Source organism: Psittacula echo (genome assembly GCF_963264785.1).
Source record: "Psittacula echo genome assembly, chromosome: 2".
Lineage (NCBI taxonomy): Eukaryota > Metazoa > Chordata > Aves > Psittaciformes > Psittacidae > Psittacula > Psittacula echo.
In genome coordinates this window covers 65,893,011-65,912,532 of record NC_137737.1, presented here as the reverse complement: position 1 = coordinate 65,912,532, position 19,522 = coordinate 65,893,011, and the positions used below count along the sequence as shown (strand labels likewise).

Sequence of the window (19,522 nt, the reverse complement as noted above, 5' to 3'; positions counted from 1 at the left end):
TGGTTTTTTAAATTGAAGTCAGTATGGATTGTACATCCCGCATCTTAGACAGGGTACTTCAGATGCTGATTAAGATAATAGTAAAACAAACAAACCCCAAACCCAACAACCAACAATGAAAATGAATTTGCAGTTAGATTATCACTACAGTTTTCTTCCACTGATTACAAAGTTCAAGACAGGAAACTACTTGTCTAACATTACTAACATTAGTGCTTCTGTTCATGCACCACAGCTTTGAGGAGCATATCAACTAAAATGCTTGCATTTTCACATTATCCCATTGTATTTGTTAGATATCCCCCTTCTAACTTTAAATTAATTAAGGGCAGAGCACGTTACTATGCGATGCTTGCAAAAGTACAGGTCTTTTAATAATAAGTCATGATAGCACAAGTTATGCAAAATGGGTACAGCATGACATGAGGCTTGCTTTGGTTTCCTTGGCATGTGTAGATTGTATACCCCAAGCAGCATAATCATCCCAGTGTTTCTGAAGCAATCCATCACTCATTCTGTATTCTGAAGGGTCTGAAACCATGGAAAGCCTAGCTCAGCTGATGCTAACCTGGTGTAAATGCTGAATCTTTGCCATCGGAAAATGGCCACATCAACTCTCAAAGATGTTTGTAGTGGTCTTGGACAAATATGTTTATGCAAATGTGTGAAAAATATGAGTTTTCTGAAAAGCTTTATAAAAAGATTAAGTGACATCTAAAATTGATTTCAAGCAGTGGCGTTGGTTGTAGATACCTGGCAGTGTTCTATGATCATCTGTGCTTGATAAAATACTTCTGCACAAGTCTTTTCTATTACAGCAATTTCTTCCAGCAGAGGTATCATTAATGCAACTCTAGGTGGACACCACAAGTATTAAATGCTCTGCAGAGAGAGTCATTTCACCAAAATCAATTAACATGTAAGAATCCTGTCTCAGAAGAGCCAAAAGCTATGTCAAGGGCAAGTACACTGGACATCTCCCCCCTCTCCTTTCACTCCTTCCCCAACACATTACCCTCCTAGCTGCCAACTGCTTTGTACTCAGCAGAGGCATTGGCATATTTAGCCACAAGGCTGTCCAATCCACCTCCCAAGAGCTTGTCCCATGTCCCCTTGACCCACATAATGCCATTCGCTGTCAGGAGCTCCCCAGCTCTGCTCCTCCTCCTATGAAGGATGGGGAAAACAGCAGGTGACCTGTATCTACAGGGGCTGCTATTCTACTCTTAGGCTGCACAAACCGGTCAGTGTGGAAACAGACGAATAACCAGCACCCAGTTTTCTACTCCAGTCATATTGTTCTCCAGCACTTTTACAAATGACTTTACATCTGAGCACCTCCAGCTAGAAACAGTGCGCTATTTGACCACGAGACCTCACTGTACCAAACACAGGCAAGGCATTTGTTTTAAAATCCCAAGTAAACAGTCTGTATTCTAACACACAGTAGGTCTGTACCAATTAAATACAGTATGGCAGTATATAAATTACAGTTCTTTACAGTAAATAGTAAAATACAAGAGTCCGCTTACTGTACACAACAATCAAAGAAAGAACAGCAGCTTTTCAGTAAGGTCCCAGGTATCTCAATCATTCACTTGCTAAGAAACAAAGAACAGATACAGCAGGCCATTCACGTCACCCCTTTTTTACCGTGTTACTTTACAAATAGCCACAATGCTTGTACAGGCATCTACAGTATCTACATGTGGAACAACCTTCTTAGGAATTCATGAGCACCAGACATAAATCCCTCCATCATTCCCAATATTAAAATAAACTTTACAGATTAAAATTACTTTAGCAGGTTCTATTTCAGCTTGATAATAACCAGCAAGTAACAAGTGCAAAGTTTGCAGTCATGATCCATTTACTGCTTCTTTGTTTCCCCATTCCCCCCCCCCAAATAAACCACCCTACCCCCCCACCATCCCCCCAAAAAAAGCCCAAATGTTGTCCTCTCACACCCTTGCAGTAATACTGTTCCTGCAGTCAAACTGCTCAGCTGGCTTATGTGAACATATGAAATGCCAGACATGGAGCCTCAGGCATTGTTAGTCATTTCAATCCAATGCCAAGTCAGCACAGTGGCAGGCCTCTAGGAAGACAAAAAATACAAAGCAGTTGGATATTTCAGTGTGCTTAAACACAGAACGTAAGGCTGCATGGTGCCTGGTGACTAAAAGAAGCATGGCACCATGTTACCAGTTAAAATATTTACAATAGAAAGATAGAAACAGTAAATGTGTCAGTCTAAAACAAGTTCTTTGGTAATTAAGAACAGCAAACCATAGCTTCCCCCCCCCAAATATGGATTTACATCCTGCTTTTTCCACAATAAAATATTTTTTGTTGTTTAAAATATATCTTCCAAGTTGTGTATCAAACAGTCCAGTACCTCAGTTATCTACAGGTCAGCTTTAACTGTATTTTAGTGTGCAGCCATATCTGCCCACTGGCAGTCAAACTATAGATACACAATCATATATATATATAATATATATATTATTTATAAAAAATTAGAGAATTAAGTCAAGGACTCTAGAGAATACACATTCCATATGGACAGATTAAAATGTACAATAGCTTCAAAAATCCATAAAGTTTTCTACACAGTGATGCGTGTAGTAAGTGCAAAAATACTGCAGTTTAGTTAATCCAAGATTTCCTGTTCTCCTGTTTCCTAGAAAAAGCAGAAGCTGCTGCATCTCCTGAATAGCAGAGGACCTCTCCTCCTTTTTTAGGAGTGGGTGATGAGCCTTGAAGCACAGAATTTCTCTGTTTATCTGAAGTGGAAGATGCCTGAGACCGTGAAGTGCTACTCCATTTCCTCACGGAAGCTGGTGCTTTGCTGAGGCGCCCAGGACGAACAAAGACACCGTGTCGTGGTTTGCAGTGGAAGTACTCTCTGCCTTTTACAATTCCATCATGCTTCCCTTCAATGAAAACAAACACATAGAATTAGTTGTTGGCACTTGTTTTAGCATGTACAATTGCAGCCTTAAAGCGCAAATACCCTTGGACATAGAATCGTAGAATAGTTAGGGTTGGAAAGGACCTTAAGATCATCTAATTCCAACTGCCCTGCCATGGGCAGGGACACCTCACACTAACCCATGTCACCCAAGGCTCTGTCCAACCTGGCCTTGAGCACCACCAGGGATGAAGCATTCACAACTTCCCTGGACAAACTATTCCAGTGCCTCACCACCCTAACACTAAAGAATTTCTTCCTTATATCCAATCTAAACTTCCCCTGTTTAAGTTTTAACCCATTACCCCTTGTCCTATCACTACAGCCCCTAATGAATAGTCCATCCCCAGCATCCTTGTAGGCCCCCTTCAGATACTGGAAGGCTGCTATGAGGTCTCCATGCAGCCTTCTCTTCTCCAGGCTGAACAGCCCCAACTTTCTCAGCCTATCTTCATACAGGAGGTGCTCCAGTCCCCTGATCATCCTCGTGGTCCTCCTCTGGCCTTGTTCCAACAGTTCCATGTCCTTTTTATGTTGAGGACACCAGAACTGCACACAATACTCCAAGTGAGGTCTCACGAGAGCAGAGTAGAGGAGCAGGATCACCTCCTTCGACCTGCTGGTCACGCTCCTCTTGATGCAGCCCAGGATAGGGTTGGCTTTCTGGGCTGCGAGCAAACACTGAAGCCGGCTCATGTTCATTTTCTCATTGACCAACACCCCCAATTCCTTCTCTGCTGGGCTGCTCTGAATCTCTTCTTTGCCCAACCTGTAGCTGTGCCTGGAATTGCTCTGACCCAGGTGTAGGACCTCACACTTATCATGGTTAAACTTCATAAGGCTGACATCAGCCCACCTCACAAGTGTGTCGAGGTCCCTCTGGATGGCATTCCTTCCCTCCAGCGTATCAACCAAACCACACAGCTTGGTGTCATCGGCAAACTTGCTGAGGGCGCACTCAATCCCACTGTCCATGTCACCGATAAAGATGTTGAACAAGACCGGTCCCAACACCGATCCCTGAGGGACACCGCTCGTTACCGGTCTCCAGCCGGACATTGAGCCATTGACCACAACTCTTTGCGTGCGGCCATCCAGCCAGTTCTTTATCCACCGAGTGGTCCACCCATCAAATTGATGTCTCTCCAATTTAGAGACAAGGATGTCGTGTGGGACAGTGTCTAATGCTTTGCACAAGTCCAGGTAGATGACGTCAACTGCTCTGCCCCTGTCCATCAGTTTTGTAGCCCCATCATAGAAGGCCACCAAATTGGTCAGGCAGGATTTCCCCTTAGTGAAGCCATGCTGGCATCTGTCACACAGTCAAGACTGTTAATGCTGAGCAATGAAGCCAGATGCATACCATACACTAGGGAGAACAAAACCCGGAAAGGAGGCCTCGAATGTGACCAAAAAGACAATTTCCCCAAATATTGCTTTGCTAACTAACAAAGTTTAAAAAAAAATCAAATGTTTGTTCATTTTCCTAAATAAACTATCCTCAAAACCAATTCCTTGGAAGGCCTAAAACTTCACTGCCAGAGAAACTTCTAGTATCAGTGTTAGTATCTATTAAACTACTGAAAACATAGCATCTTTTTAAAAGATCTGAAGCATTTCTGTGGGAGTCTCTACACACTTGCAGAGCACTCACTCTTTCTGACCCCACTGACCTGGAGTTAAAGTAAACCTGTGCTCTGTAATTGAAAACTTTCCTCAGTGGGGGGAAAAAAACCCCATAAATCTCTGAAAGCCACAAAGAGCAAACCTGTTCGACAAGCAATGGCCATTGTTAGTACTGCCCATGGATATGCATGTTGATTTGAAAAACAAATCTGCCAATTTTAGGCTTTGCTTGTTTTTCTGATCTATAAAAATATCTGGGTACCAACAGGAACTCCCACAACATGCAAAAGCATTATTCTGCATAACATGAGAGCAAGAGGGCTTTAAGATAGTTAAAATTTAAGCCAAGCACTCTTCTAAAAGGAAAGTCTAGAATGGGGTGTATCAGATACCAAGCTTATATGGAAATGGAGGTACTTCCAGGACTGAACAGCATATGATGGTAGTACATTAAAAACAGATCACGCTAGCTGTATTGATAATCCAGAACATATTTAGTCTTACCCAGCTGAACATTTAGTTCAACTCCAACCCAGATTCCAGCTGAAAAATCCACTGTTCCAACGTATCTCACCGTGCCCATCTTATTACTTCCAACACAGACTTGCTCACCCACAGCCACCCAGCTAGGCAAGGCATGGGCTTGATCTGCAGAAGCACCTTCTTCACCATCAGAACCATCCATGTGGTCCTTCCCAATAAAATTGTCTACAGAAGCACCAGGGTAAGTCTCATGCTCTGAAGTCTCTTTGACCAGTACAGAACAAAGAGGGCTCTCCACCACAGCTGCGTGCTGGTTGCCCACTGCTCCTGTCACGGAGCTCAGCTGGCCCATGCTCTGCTCCTCGCCAGTGCCTTGGGGTAGGTCTGAACAGCTCACGCCATTAGAAGACACAAGGAAACAAGATTGTAGGGTTGTCGAATGGTCAAAGTCCTTCCCATCTTCGACACCCATGAACTCCGTAAAGGAGTGATCTTCCAGAACGTCCATCATGTGCTCAACTGTTGCTTCACGTGCTGAAAACTCAAATGTACAAGTATTTTTGCTATCTGAGGAACTTAATGCTGAGAATGATCCAGCTCTGGGGAACTGCTGAGAGTCTCTGTCAGTGGCACTGAGGGACAGTGGTACTTGTTCCGTAAAGGCACTGTTTTCTTTCAGTGGTGACACAGGTAACTTTTCTCTCACTAGCTCCTTTTCTGACTCTCGACATTCCTTGTTCGAGGAAGATCTTAAATCATGTGCAAGAGATGATCCTGAGGGATCATTAGAGTCCAGCTCCTTCATGTGACTGGCTAGCTGGTCTGTGCTATCACTACAGGGAACAAGCATGTCAGACAGAGTAGCATTAGAGGCACTGTGTGAAAAGTAGCCACTAGTAATACTGCTAGTGGTGGGGCTGCGGGATACCTCTTTCTCAAGAACTCGTGAACTCATGAAGTCTGATTTAGAAGAAAACCATTCCCTGTTCTCCAGGCTAGCATTGTAAACACTGAAGTCAGCAAACTCCTCCGGGACATAAGGCCGGAAATTTTGAAAACTTTGTGGACTTATCAGCTTCTTATTTATGGCCTCCAACTCACTGTCCTCCTCCTCGGAGTCCTGCAAGAGAAGAGAGAGTTTCATGGGATTAGGAATGTAGGACAGTAAAATTTCCAAAATAAACTAACCTTCCTTGATTTCTTTTCCTTTCAGATATTCTATTCCTTTCAGATATCCAGGCAGATATGTATTCCTTTAATATTCTTTAGTTGAAGAATGGGAGGCAGCTCTCAAAGAGCTGCTGGGAACACACCCTGTCTACACTATGGGGTTTTTAGAAAATAAAGATAAATTCTAAACAGTTCAGAAAATACAGAGCGGTAAGTTTTGGCATAACAAAGCTCACAGCATGAAAAAGTGCATGTTTATGTATTTTCATCATGCACAGTTTTTTAAAGCCACACGTTATAAATTTCTCCCCCCCATGATTTAGACTAATTCAGCCTACTGGAGATATTCCATGGAGCTAACTGACCACCTAACAAGATAAGCATGAATATGAAGGGAAGAGCCCTTACAGGGTCTCCACTACAATACTGATTATTAAAAACTATCCTGCACAATGGGATTTTCTATTAATCTGAGACCAGCGAGACTAAATAATTTGGCTTACCATCCAGCTATTACAGCTGAACAACAGTGTAACAGCCATTCATATTGACATTCACCATTGTTGAAAATGAAGTCAAAAGGATCAAATATTACAGGAAACCTTCAAGGAAGCATTTGTGCGCTTATATGTATATGTTTGGAGGAAAATAAATGACACTAATCAACCTGGCAGAATTCGGAGGAACCTCCCTGAATTGCCCTTTGATAACAAGCAGCAATGCACTGTGACCAGCCCACAAGAGTGGCTTTCACAGGGTCCATCTGAGGCTGAGGACTTCAGCCTGTCAAGATGCAGCTGTGAAAAAACCCAGCAACATGGTTGGGCTGCACCCCCCATATAAAATACTGCAGCTAGGACTCCACATGGATGCTTTTTAAAGTACTTAATCTCTCATATAAGTATTATGTATTTATTTATACATATATATACACATATAAACATGTATACACACACACATATCTATGCACACACACACATATATATTAAAACCGGTTAGTTTACGGCAAATTCCTACTAGAAAGAATAGTATTTTCAAAAAAAATGAAAATTGCTAAAGTACTTAAAGTTCAGATGGGAACTTGGGTGCTTTGTGTCCGTTGTTTCACGTCCTGTCACTGGGCACTATTGAAAAGAATCCACCTTGTCTTCATTCCCTCCTATCACGTGTTTTTATGCACTAAGATGCTCCGAGCCTGATGTCCTAAAGGCTGAGCAGTCCCATCTCCCTCCTAGCCTACCCTCACATCAGATGTTCCAAGCCATTAATTATCTTTGTGGTCCTTTGCTGGACTCACTTCAGTAATTCCCTATTTTTAAAGCCACATGTTAAAAAATTTTTTCCCCCATGACTTAGACTAATTCAGCCTACTGAAGGTATCCTATGGAGCTAACTGACCACCTAACAAGATAAGCACGAATATGAAGGAAAGAGGCCTTACAGGGTCTCCCTTCATATATATTTCTATACTATACAGTCTATTTCTATACTATACAGTCTATTTCTATACTATACAGTCTATTTCTATACTATACAGTCTATTTCTATACTATACAGTCTATTTCTATACTATACAGTCTATTTCTATACTATACAGTCTATTTCTTGTACCAGGGAGCCCAGAACCAGACACAATAATCCAGATACAGCCTCACTAGTGGTAGTAAAGAGCAAGTATCACCTTCAACCTGTTGGCAATGTCCAGTATACTGTTATCACTTTTGCTGTAAGGGTGCATTGCTGGCTCATTGCCAGCTTGTTGCCCAGCAGGATCTCAAGGTACATCTGGGCAAAGCTGCTCTTCAGCCCATAAGCTCCCAACAGGTACTGCTGCCTGGCATTATTCCCCTCCTCGATTCTCTCCAGATACAAGACTTTGCATTTCCCCTTGTTGAACTTCATAAGATTCCTCTGCCCAGTTCTCCAACTTGCTGATGTTCCTCTGAATAGCAGCACAACCCTCTGGGGTATCAGCCACTTCTCTCAGTTTTGTTTCATCCACAAACATGCAGAGGGTGCACTCTGTTCAGCTATGCAGGTCACTAATGAAAGTGTTGAGCAGTACTGGCCTCAGTACTGAGCCCTGGAGTACAATGCTTGTTACCTGTCTCCAAGAGGACATTGCACCCCTGACCACAGCCCTCTGGGCCCAGTTATTCAGCCAGTTTTTAATTCACTTCACTGTCCACCTATCTAACCAGTACTTGTCAGCCCATCATGATGACGTTACAGGAGACAGTGTCAAAGACTTTACCGAAGTCAAGGCAAACAATACCTTCTGCTTTCTCCTCACCCACCAAGCTAGTCACCTTATTGTAGAAGGCAACTGAGGCTGGTCAAGCATGATTTCCCCTTTGTAAATCCATGCTGACTACTCCCAGTCACCCTGTCCCTCATGGGTTTGGAAATGCCTTTTAGGAGGATTTTCTCCATCACCTTGCCAGTGACAAGAAATATTTCCTTCCAAAGCTCCTCCTGAGCTTCCTGATTGAAATTCCAGAAACGAAGCAAATTCGGGTTCCTCAAATTCCTAACACATGGGGAAAAAAAGGAAGCTGCCTTGTACTACTTAGGCTATTGGTAGAAATAATGATAAAATCCTTGAAAAGATGGTAAAGAAACTGCAGCTACTTCCTGGGACATAACAGAAAGGGCATAATCAAAAACAGACTTCAGAACTGACAACAGTAAGAATGTGCCAGCAAGAACAAGGAGACAAGATTTCACATCAAGATTTAGCAATAACAGAAGCAAAGCAAGCAAGAACACAGAGCAGCTTCCTTACACGTGCTTTGTTACAAAGATACTGCATAGTTAAAACCTAGAGTATCTGGGTTTTCAAATCCCCAAATTATACCTCCCAGGTGACCTCAAAGATGCTAGCTCCCATTCTACCAATTTAAAAATCAGTAAGACTTATTTAGTGGCTGCAACACATATGCTTTAATTTTTTTTCATCGCCTGCTAGAAGATTTGACAGTAGCCAAACCCCCTTAGATGTGTTAATTACAGGCAGTATTCAAACATGCTTAATGTGAAAACATTTAATCTGACCTTAATATAGCACAGCATTCTTTAGGTTAGAAAAGACCTTTAAAATCATACAGTCCAACTGTTAACCTAACACTGCCAAGCCCACCACTAAACACAGAATCACAGAATGGTTTGGGTTAGAAAGGACCCTAAGATCATCTAGTTCCAACCCCCTTCCCATGGGCAGGGACACCTCCCACTAGACATATTCCACTGTACTTGCATATTTTATGGAACATGCCTTCATGTCATGGTGCTGTTTTGAAATAGCTGCAATATAATATGCATGTGGAAGTACTGTCTGAAATTTTAGGCTGAATGCTCTATTTCAGGCCAACTGAATAAAAATATGTTTTGTTAACTGCCTTTTTTTTTTCCTTCCTTTGACAGATGTGTTTTGAATATTCATGGAAAGTTAAGAACAGATCTCAGAGAATGAGAGAAAGTCCAAATATCATTCTTATGCCTACTTAGATGCAGAACATTAACATTAATAGTTAATATTAGCTTCCTGTATCCTTTAGTTGCTTTACTTCTACTACAGTTTTTACATGCTTCAAAGACACAAGTAAGCATTACACCTGAAGTGACACCAATCAGCCAGTGATTAACTAGGAGCATGAGGCTCTGTACCTTGGCATGAGAATTTACAGTATTGATTAATAATGTGAAAACTCCACTTTGGACCAGACAGAGAGGAGCTGATGGCTGAAGTTTCATGTGGAGCTGTGATGCTGCCCTGGGGTAATCTCCGAATTCGTTCTGAGAGCACTATTCATCCAAATGTGTGAAATGTATACTCCTGCCTACTTAAAACATAGACTTGCTCCAGCTCAGAAAAACAAAGGGTAGCCTGGGAGGTCTACATTTTACAAAGGCTTCCTTAAAGTGATAAAAGCTCCAAAAGCCACCATCTGGTGGACCAAACACCAGAAGCTGGGAGGGCTATGGCAAAGTAGCCATCTCAACTTCTTTCCAAGAGTGGCTGTGGGTTCTTGCCTGCCTCCCTGGTACCCATAGGTACAGGGGACCTATGACCAGACAGGGAAGTAGATCCAAATGACATGTAACTCCATGGTAGCATAGCCATCAGCTAGATGGATCAGCTCCCTTGATCTGACTTCCTAGGCAACAGAACAAAAAGTTCAGCCTATACAAGGGAGAAGTGAGTGCAAGGGTAGAGGCAAGCAGCTGAGAACTGAAAGAACAGCTCTTTCCAGGGCCCTGTTGGCTGCAGTAGGTTTACACTGAATTAGTTTCATTCTAATTGGAAAAGCCTGGTACAGGACGTTGCCCTTTTCCAGTTCTGAAAGCATCTGCTTATCTCTGGAAAGCAGTACAGGCAAATGCCTGGGTTAATTCCAGGTGCGCATGGAGTGGGACCCTGTTTTCACTCAAGGGATTAAAACTGCCTCAAAGTTGCTAAGGATTTTCCTAACAATTTAGTTTCCAAGGGATGTTTTTCACTCCACCAGAAGATTTTGCCTTCCAAATACCTTCAGCGCTATTTGTAGCAGTGACTCAGTGTGAGTCAGCATGTCAACTACCTAATGGGAAACTAACGTGATTGAGAAGAAAACAGCTGCTACCCAGAACCAGCAGCCAAGCTTCAAATATATACAGGATACTTTCGTGCAACAACCTACAAAACAGCATTAGAAATGCAGACAGATTTTTTTAATGGCTTGGCTATATGGGAAGAATAAAAATAACTAAAATATGAAGAATCCATCTCTAGCACTTTGTGGGAAAAGAGGCCTAGAAGACTTACTGGATATGATTAGAAGTTTCTGGATTTTAGATCTAAAGCTCTGATTAAAGCGAGTATTTACAGCCATGTTCCACAGCCCCAGAACAGAGTCCATGATACAGCAGAAATGATGGAAACCTTTTGTTGAAGCAGCAATGAGAAAAGGATTTGGCAGGTGAAGATTAAAATAAAAGCCCTCCACCTCAGTTCACTGCCTGAATTATGATGAAGACAGGCTGCAGGTTAATTTAGAGCGGCAATCTTATTTTAGTCATATTACTTCCACATCAGGCAGTAAGAAGCTTTTTATAGTGTACCCACACCTAAACGCATGGTTACTTACACCAAATGGGATCATTCCATTTACTCTGGGGTATAGTCACAAAATCTGGGTAACATACAAAGTATATTAGAGTGATAACATGGTTCACTAAACCACCCTTTATTTGATTGCTTGTGCCCTGTAAGAACTAAAGCAGCCCCTCTCCCACCCATCCCACAAGACAAATCACCTACCAGTTTTAAATGAAAATAACAATTAGAAAACAACCAACCAAACACAAAATGCAAAAACCCAGCCAAGTTAGTTCCATGCAGATTGCATTTGCAAGCCAGGCAAGCAACTGTTCATTATAACCCTTAGTTTCAATCAATCACAAGTGATTACATCCACGTTACACATTTTTTTTCTGCTGCAGTAGCATTAAGCCCACCACCAGGTCTCATAACAGAAACTGCTTCAAAACTTACAATCTTCTTCTCATGTATGTTATTGCTTTCTACAGGCATGCTGCTGGCATTGCTTCCTGAAGGCACAACACAGCCAGCGCAATGCGCCTGAGGTGAAGGCATGCTCTGCAAAGGTTAAGACACACATCACACAAACCACAACGCTAAATGCATGCAAGTTAGAGAGACATTAAGACATGATGAAAGTGAAACACCCATGCTGGTCATACATACATCAAAATTCAAGTTAATAGGTAGAGAAACTCATGCACTCCTCCCAACAGTGTTTTAGGTTGAGGAATAAAGGTCAGAATTATAACCACCCTGGAACACTTTCACAGGATTATGCTTTATCTATGGAGAAAAACACCAACAACATCTTGCTGGAGAAATGCAGGTTACTATTAATTTAAAATACAAGTACCCTGTGTAAAGGAGAATACTTACCAAGAAGTGAAAAACCACCCCAGTGTTTTAGGTAAAAGAAAACAAACACCAAAACCCCACACATACAAAGAACAGTGTAATTAATTTTACCAGAGAATTACAAAAATTCTATTATAACAGATGCATGCTGCAAACGATTTGCCAAGCACACAAAACCACTCAATCTCCTTTAAAAAAGCAGGTGGTTTTCAAAGATTACCTCTTGACTAAGCAGAGGTCGGCTTTCAAGGGGGGTCTTCCTTTTATGTTCCTCTTTCACTGGCATTAAGGGCTTGAAAAACTTTGGTGGCTGAGGAGAAAATGCTTTAAAAGGACTGGCCATTAAAGCATGGGAATTCTCCGCTACAACACCTAGGTAAAAAAGCAATAATATTGTATTTCAGTTCTTCATACCTTAAATGCAGGAGCATAGTTCAAAACAACTGAAGGTTAAGCCATGCTTTTGGCAAGTTGCTGCTACAGAAAAATGTCAGTATTTTAGTATTCAATCACTGGCCCAAGCATGAGAGAACCCAGAGCTCAAGTGAGGGGAGATTATGACCTGCTGAGAAAGCTGGAAACAGAAGGAGAGCAAAGAGTATCAGTGTTTGCACCCTCCTGTCTGAGGCTCCACTATTTCTCACTTTCGTCTCAGTCATAAAAACAGTGGGAAATGTCTTTGAAACTAGAACTGACAGCTCTTTGCTTCCTGACCCCTGCCCACAGCAGTTCTGCCCTGGAACCAAGACAGCAATTCTGCATGACCAGGATGATCAAAAGGAAATTACAGGCAAGGAAGCAATGAATAAACTCTCAGCCCCACTTTACTGCAGCAGTATCTCTACCTGTATTGCCTGATCAAGAGCAATTTGACCTGAAGAAGATAAGGCACCTGTGACATACTGACACAGCAGAGCAAATATCCAAATCATGCAAAGAACCTGCAAAAGGACCCTCCACACTTTGACAAGAGCATCTTAATTTTCAAATTCACAAAACAACAGCAGCTCTTTTTTCTTCCCCCTTCACACACATAGCCCCTCCCCTTAATTTCCTGTTTTAATTCACATTTAGCTCATTCTTCTGCTCTCCTCTTGTATTTTTGGACACCCCCCAACTTCCCATCCTTTCCTGGATGTCTTTATATATTTCTCCCTTTCACCCCTACTTCCAGATTATGTTTAGCTGCTAAAGCAAGAAGTTGGATAATGCATTTAGTACAAAAAGATCACTGGGAATTTAATTTTCTGTTTAATGCAGCAATTAAAACCCCCACAAACACTGTCATTATATATATGCTTTGAAGTCTCACCACTACCATCTTTACTCTTGCGAGCCGACTCCCTGGGTAAAGTACCATAGCATGATACATCTTGATAACTGGAACAACAGTCAGATATATCTAGGTGACTTTCAGACCAACCCTAAGAAACAAGAATACATAAATATGCATGCTGGTAGAGGCAAACATGGAAAAATTACCAGGTAAACTCAAAGGCAGATTAAAACCCCAAAACTAACACACACACACACACACCCCCAAACCCCCTGAAGTCAAGTTACTGACTTAACACAATTTCCCTGTCTCACACAAATGCACTGTTTGGAAGCTAATTAGATTTTCAGTGAAGTATAGTAAGTTTTGCTATACCTTCCCCCTTACATATGAGTTTCTACAATTCTAAGACGAAGAGCAAAGAAGGACAAGGAGGCTTAACTCAAAACAACACGTAACTAGTGCAGCATTTTGGACATGTAAACACACCATTAAAAACATTGTTTTCCTACTTTTTCAATTTTCAAATACATGTTTCAAAGAGGAGGACAGAAAACAATGTGAGAATGTACGCCTTTTGTTGTCATATGTACATACCTTTTCATCTTCATCACAGGCAGAAAGATCTAGTCGGCTACAGGATACCTACAGAACACCAACAGGCAGAATGACAAAATGTCTACCTTTTCTTTATAAAATATAATGCCTTGAGGAAGCAACTTTTCTGTTACCTCTTTTCAGATAAGATTATTTGTAAGGACAACTATGTTTGTGCTGTATGAGTAGGTGACAGGAGAACACAGGAAATGCACACAAAATGGAAACTATCCCTTACACTACGAAAAAAGTTATGGGGACTTGGAAGTAAAAGTGAGGGCATCAGGGCAGCTGTCATCCTAAACTACTTCCAAACCAAATATCCTCCTAAAAGAAGAGTTCCAACCAACCCTCCCACTTCCCTGTCAACTTTGTTATCTCCTAGGATGGATCGCTGTTGGGAGGGGCTTCGAGTAACTCCGAATTTCCATTCATGACAACTTTCCTACAGGTTGGTGAGTCCTAAGTCAGAATAACCATTACCTTATCACACTGTGCAAGCATCACATCAGCACACAAACAGCACCCCCTGCCCCATTAGTACTAATTTACCAGAGGATAAAGGGTTCTTACATTGTGGACATTTGGAGTGCTGATGCTTCTACGGATGTTTCTCGCTTTGGTGGAGAGTGCCTCTTTGACTGTGACTGCCTGCATAAAGAAGAGAACACACTAAAATGAATGCCATAGTTTCCTCATAAGAAATGATCAAGTAGGATAGAAAGTTTTTCCAGTGTGGTTGTAAACAGCAAACACGGCTTTCATCTACAAATCTTAATTTGCACACACAACCACCACAATCTATCAGAAATTCATTGTTTGGCCTTTGCCTGTTCAGGTTCTGAGTACCACATCACCGCCAGGTACTAGACCCACCACTACTGGAATTCGGTATTTCACAGAACTTAGTCTTACATTTATCCACCCAATATTCCCTAAAAAAACCCAAACTAAAACCTGAGAAACACTTCATATTTCTAATGGATCAATCATCTCTACTTGAATTCTCATAATCCTGTTCAAAAGGTGCACGAAGTGCCTTTTCCTTGCCTGTCTGAGTCGTTCGAGGCTCAGAATGTTCTCCACTTGCAGCACACCACGTGTGTATTTTTCGATGTACGTTTCCCCATCAGATGTGCCCTCGTTCTCGCTCCTTGCTGCCATCAGCGCCAAAGTCTCACGATCCTCAATTTCTTCTGTAGCCTAAATTACAAGTCACGCTACTGAAGGTTTTTTAATAATGAAAGCCTATTGTTTTTAAGGTATTGATTCACATCTTTAGACCACCTCAATCTAGAAATTAATTTAAATCTATAATTGTTAACTTAATCAGTAATCCTAGTTACAATCAATGATCCAAGTCTTTTCAATACACATGTAAATGATGCTGAAGTAAGAATGTTTAGGAGAAGTTTTGCGTATTTGCTGTAGTCAATGAACTTCCAGGAATAATGCATATATAACCTGAAATCACCTATGCTAAGGATTAAGTAATGGAAACTTCCTATGCAAGTAAACATAACTTTCTTCCCAAATCCAAGATATGCTGTGTGATTTCCCTAGAGTGCTACTGCACAAAAGTAACTATCCCATGGTGACAAGACTATTTGTGTTTCCATTTGTCCAGGTTGTTTGCCTTTAAAATAAATTGTATAGTACATTTAAAATTTCTATGAGATTTTTTATATAAAGCAGTTTATATTCCTGCAAACTCATTTTCCCAGCTATCTGTTTTCACTGACCTGGACATTCCTCTGAATACCCTCTATATTTTCTCTGTAGACACTAATGTGATTTCAAAACCAGCTCTACTACAAGAACACAAACACAGTAGAAAAGAAAACAAAATCCCCACAGTTTTCAACTGTTAAAGATAAACATGATCTCAACACTGCACTCCAGTATATACACTTTGGCAAGCTGCCTCATATTAGCAAAGCAGGACATTTACTTCCCAATCAGCATCACCCACTGCAGTAGGTCATTCTGTTCCTTTCAGTGAATTTGCCAGAGAAATATGGTATAATTTACCTTTGGTATATTGGATACTATTTCATATGTCACTCCACAGGCATAATATATGTTTTTCAAGGATATCCTCCTTTTCAGGCTCTGGGTAAAACTCTAAAAACAAAGTAATTTTCAATTATTGTTGATAATGATTATTTATGACATCCTAAGAAATAAAAGGTCACAATGCAAAGACTTATTTTGGTACAAAAAGACTATAATTTATTAAGTTCCTTTTTAGCATTAATGATCCTTTAAGTACTCTTTACAGCCCTGTGCTCAGTACACAACGGTAGTAAGTTCAGTCAGTAACAGTTTCCTTCTATTTTGCATTGATGCTCTATCCTGGTGTAGTAACTTTTAACACCAAAACTGTAGCTGTAAGAAGTCTCTAATGTACAGACCACAGAATCAGAGAATCAGCTAGGTTGGAAATGACCTTTAAGATCATCAAGTCCAACTGTTCCGCCATCACTTCTCATTTTGTCAGCCACCTGTTAAACAGGTAGAAAATTCCTTTTGCAATAGCAAAGCGTAACTCTGCTTTCTAGCCATAACTGAAATAGTAACCAGAATTTTCATTGTTGTAATCATAAGCTTACCATGCTTCACTATCAGGTTAGTTAGCCCTACACTACCAACCGTAAACTGTAACCTTTAAATTTTCATCTAATAAGGTGTTTTAGAGAAACGAAATTGGCCAAGGATAATATACCAAATGTAAAAAGCTGCTTAGTAACCACTTAGTAGTACTACAGCTGATTTGTGCTCTACCCCCACACTGCACTGTAAAATCTGGAGCAATTCTGAAATACGCTCTTGGTCTCAATCATCTGAGAAACAGAAAGGAACATAATTTTAGCAAGCACCTCACTGTCTAAACTCACAAAGTAGCAAAGCAAGGGGAACAGCAACCACTCTTACGGCCGAAGAAAACACCCTATCCAAAAGCACCATGTTAAAGGGGGTAGAGAGTATATACATTTGTGTAGCTGTGGGAAACAAGCCTAGTTTGTAATTAACAGAGGAGGTAGCAGAGAGAAAGAAAAAAGAACTGTTGTGTTTATATGGAACATTTAAAGGCCCCAGAGATGATTTCAGGAATAGAGTGGCTACAGTGACCCTATATTAGATAAACTATTGCAAACTTCTCTGAATCAAAGAACATTTCAACCTGTAGAGACAAAAAGGTAAACTTAATCTTTGTTACAAAAGGAGCACCTGTTACTCTCTGAAACACATCAGCTTGAAAAGAGGACAGTTCAAAGGAGCGTACAACTTCACTGCAGCCTATGAAAATCTATCTTTCATAAGAATAGGAGGGACCAAACTTATCCAAAATTAAGCAGGTAGCCAAGAAAATTAAGGATATGAAGCAAAAATAATAATTAAAAATATGTATAAACTTACTACCTGCTTGTTATAAATATTGGCTGCAATCCTTTTGCGTAACACCAGTTCCATTGCAGCAGGATGGCTGAGCTGCACAGTAGTCTTCACTATTAAGTAAATTCTCTCATTTTGAGGCGTTACCCTATTCAGGTGAACTGAATCATGGACAGAAGAGTCCCAGGCAGCAGTGGCTGAAACCTATACAGAAAAACAAAGTGAAAGGAAAGAAAGGGAAATCAAAGATTTGACAACTGTAACAACAGGTTTAATTTGCAATGATTTAATATGAAGCAGAACAATTCTTTCATGAGAGATAGAAGCATCATTGATAAAGATAAGCATCATTGAAAAAAGTGGAGCCAAACCTCCTTTTCATAGCAAGGAATTTATCAGAAACAGCATAATAAAGGTATTAAGATATTGTGGAAAACCATCATGAACATGATCTCTGCACTGTGCAAACCCTGCCACAAAAGGAAGTCTTCACACAGCTGGAGACAGAAAGGAAAGGAAGGAATACAAATCCTACTGCAACTGTACTAAAATTTAATAAAATTCAGTGTTACATCTTCCATCTGTGCTGGATTAGGTTACAGAGGCCCATACAGAACAAACATGCTCCCATCCTGCAGAACACCAATTTTTTTCCCTCTCCCTCCTCCCCAACTTCAGCACCCCATTTATTCCAGAAAGGGTCTCTTAAGCAATGGCCTGAGTTGGCATCTGATGTGAAAGAAATGAGTTAAGAAACTCCAAAATGGGTTCAAGCTTGATTAATTTCCACCAGTTCCCAAACTTTAAATTTAAAAAAAGTAATTGTGTACTACAAAGGAAAAGGCTTTATTTTAATACTAAGCTTTGCCTAGTGTGCACAATAAATGAAGTGGCTTTCTCTGAAGAATGAAGAGCCTTCAAGAGGAATGATGAAGGGGTGAAGAAAGAAGAAAAAGGGATTTTGAGTTAGGCAGCTGAATTATTCTTTTGCCAAGGGCAACTAAGACTTGTCACCTCTGAATTAAGGCAGAAGAGCTAACAAGTCATATCCTCTTCAATTCTAAATAAATAGGCAAGAAAATGAAGGCAGCACTAGATACAGATGGTACTTCTAAGACAGAAAGATAATAATAATGATTAAATACATATAAGTAGAAAACAAAACATGAAAAGAAATTGTTAACATAAGCTGCAGTTGTCAAGAAGGAGGCTTGCTAACAATTTACCTCATCATCACTGTGTTTTATGATCGGCAGATAAAAGAATGGACTCCCATGCTCCTTTGGTAGTATTGAGTTAACTCCTGATGCATGGGGACCTATAAGTTGTTCATTGGCACTGAGGTCATCAGCTAATGAAACAAATGTGCAAAGAATGACATAGTTTTATACCAAAGGATATTAATATATAGAGGCAAAGTTGTAATAAAGTGCTACCCATATTTCATAATACATCTAATCCTGATTAATCTTATTATTATGCAGTACTTTGAATACTATTTCAGCATACAAAAGAAGGGAAGTAAAACCAGGCTAAGACCCAGCAGAACACATTCTCACGTAACCTAAACTGAATTCAGAACTATTTCTAGGTATTCATAATGTTAATGTGCCCAGCCAGAAAACTTCGATTTATCCACCTGTCAGCCTAACCAGCTCATCTCTTAGTTAAATCACTTCTGATGCCTCAGGAAATCTTTAAAACAAGAATAGCAGTTCTGGCTACATTAGGCTAAAAGCTAAACAAAAACAAACAAACAAGTTGTGCAATGATCCATCAATCTAGTTAAATATCCTATTTGATCTTCTGTCTGTTAATCTCTGTTGATAATGAAAAAAACCCAAATAAAAACATTCCTTGTAAGCACAGATGAAGGAAAGGTATGCACAGGTATCCATAAGCAGAGATGAAGGTACATAATTTTCCAAAAGCAGCTTCTAAAGCAGGTATTCATGTGTTGTCTACATAAAACACATCTGGTAGCCCTTAGTGCAGTGCTGGATGTGACAAGGCTTGTGGATCCTCCTTTGATTTATGTCCCAAGTTTATATTTACAGCCTTG

The 19,522-nt window shown here is 40.6% G+C and overlaps 1 protein-coding gene across 1 annotated transcript in view; it reads right to left on the bottom strand.

The window, feature by feature from the left end:
- Window positions 1-2,649: 2,649 nt before the first annotated feature.
- Window positions 2,650-19,522, bottom strand: part of KIF13A (kinesin family member 13A) — a gene marked incomplete at both ends in the record, with an annotated part of 112,655 nt that continues 95,782 nt past the window's right edge. The window contains 11 exons of the mRNA XM_080610625.1: window positions 2,650-2,936; window positions 5,105-6,203; window positions 11,787-11,891; window positions 12,412-12,563; window positions 13,504-13,615; window positions 14,065-14,112; window positions 14,638-14,715; window positions 15,115-15,267; window positions 16,096-16,188; window positions 17,488-17,664; window positions 18,687-18,811. Coding sequence (XP_080466751.1) covers window positions 2,650-2,936; window positions 5,105-6,203; window positions 11,787-11,891; window positions 12,412-12,563; window positions 13,504-13,615; window positions 14,065-14,112; window positions 14,638-14,715; window positions 15,115-15,267; window positions 16,096-16,188; window positions 17,488-17,664; window positions 18,687-18,811 — 2,429 coding nt within the window. The remainder of the gene's footprint in view (window positions 2,937-5,104; window positions 6,204-11,786; window positions 11,892-12,411; window positions 12,564-13,503; window positions 13,616-14,064; window positions 14,113-14,637; window positions 14,716-15,114; window positions 15,268-16,095; window positions 16,189-17,487; window positions 17,665-18,686; window positions 18,812-19,522) is intronic.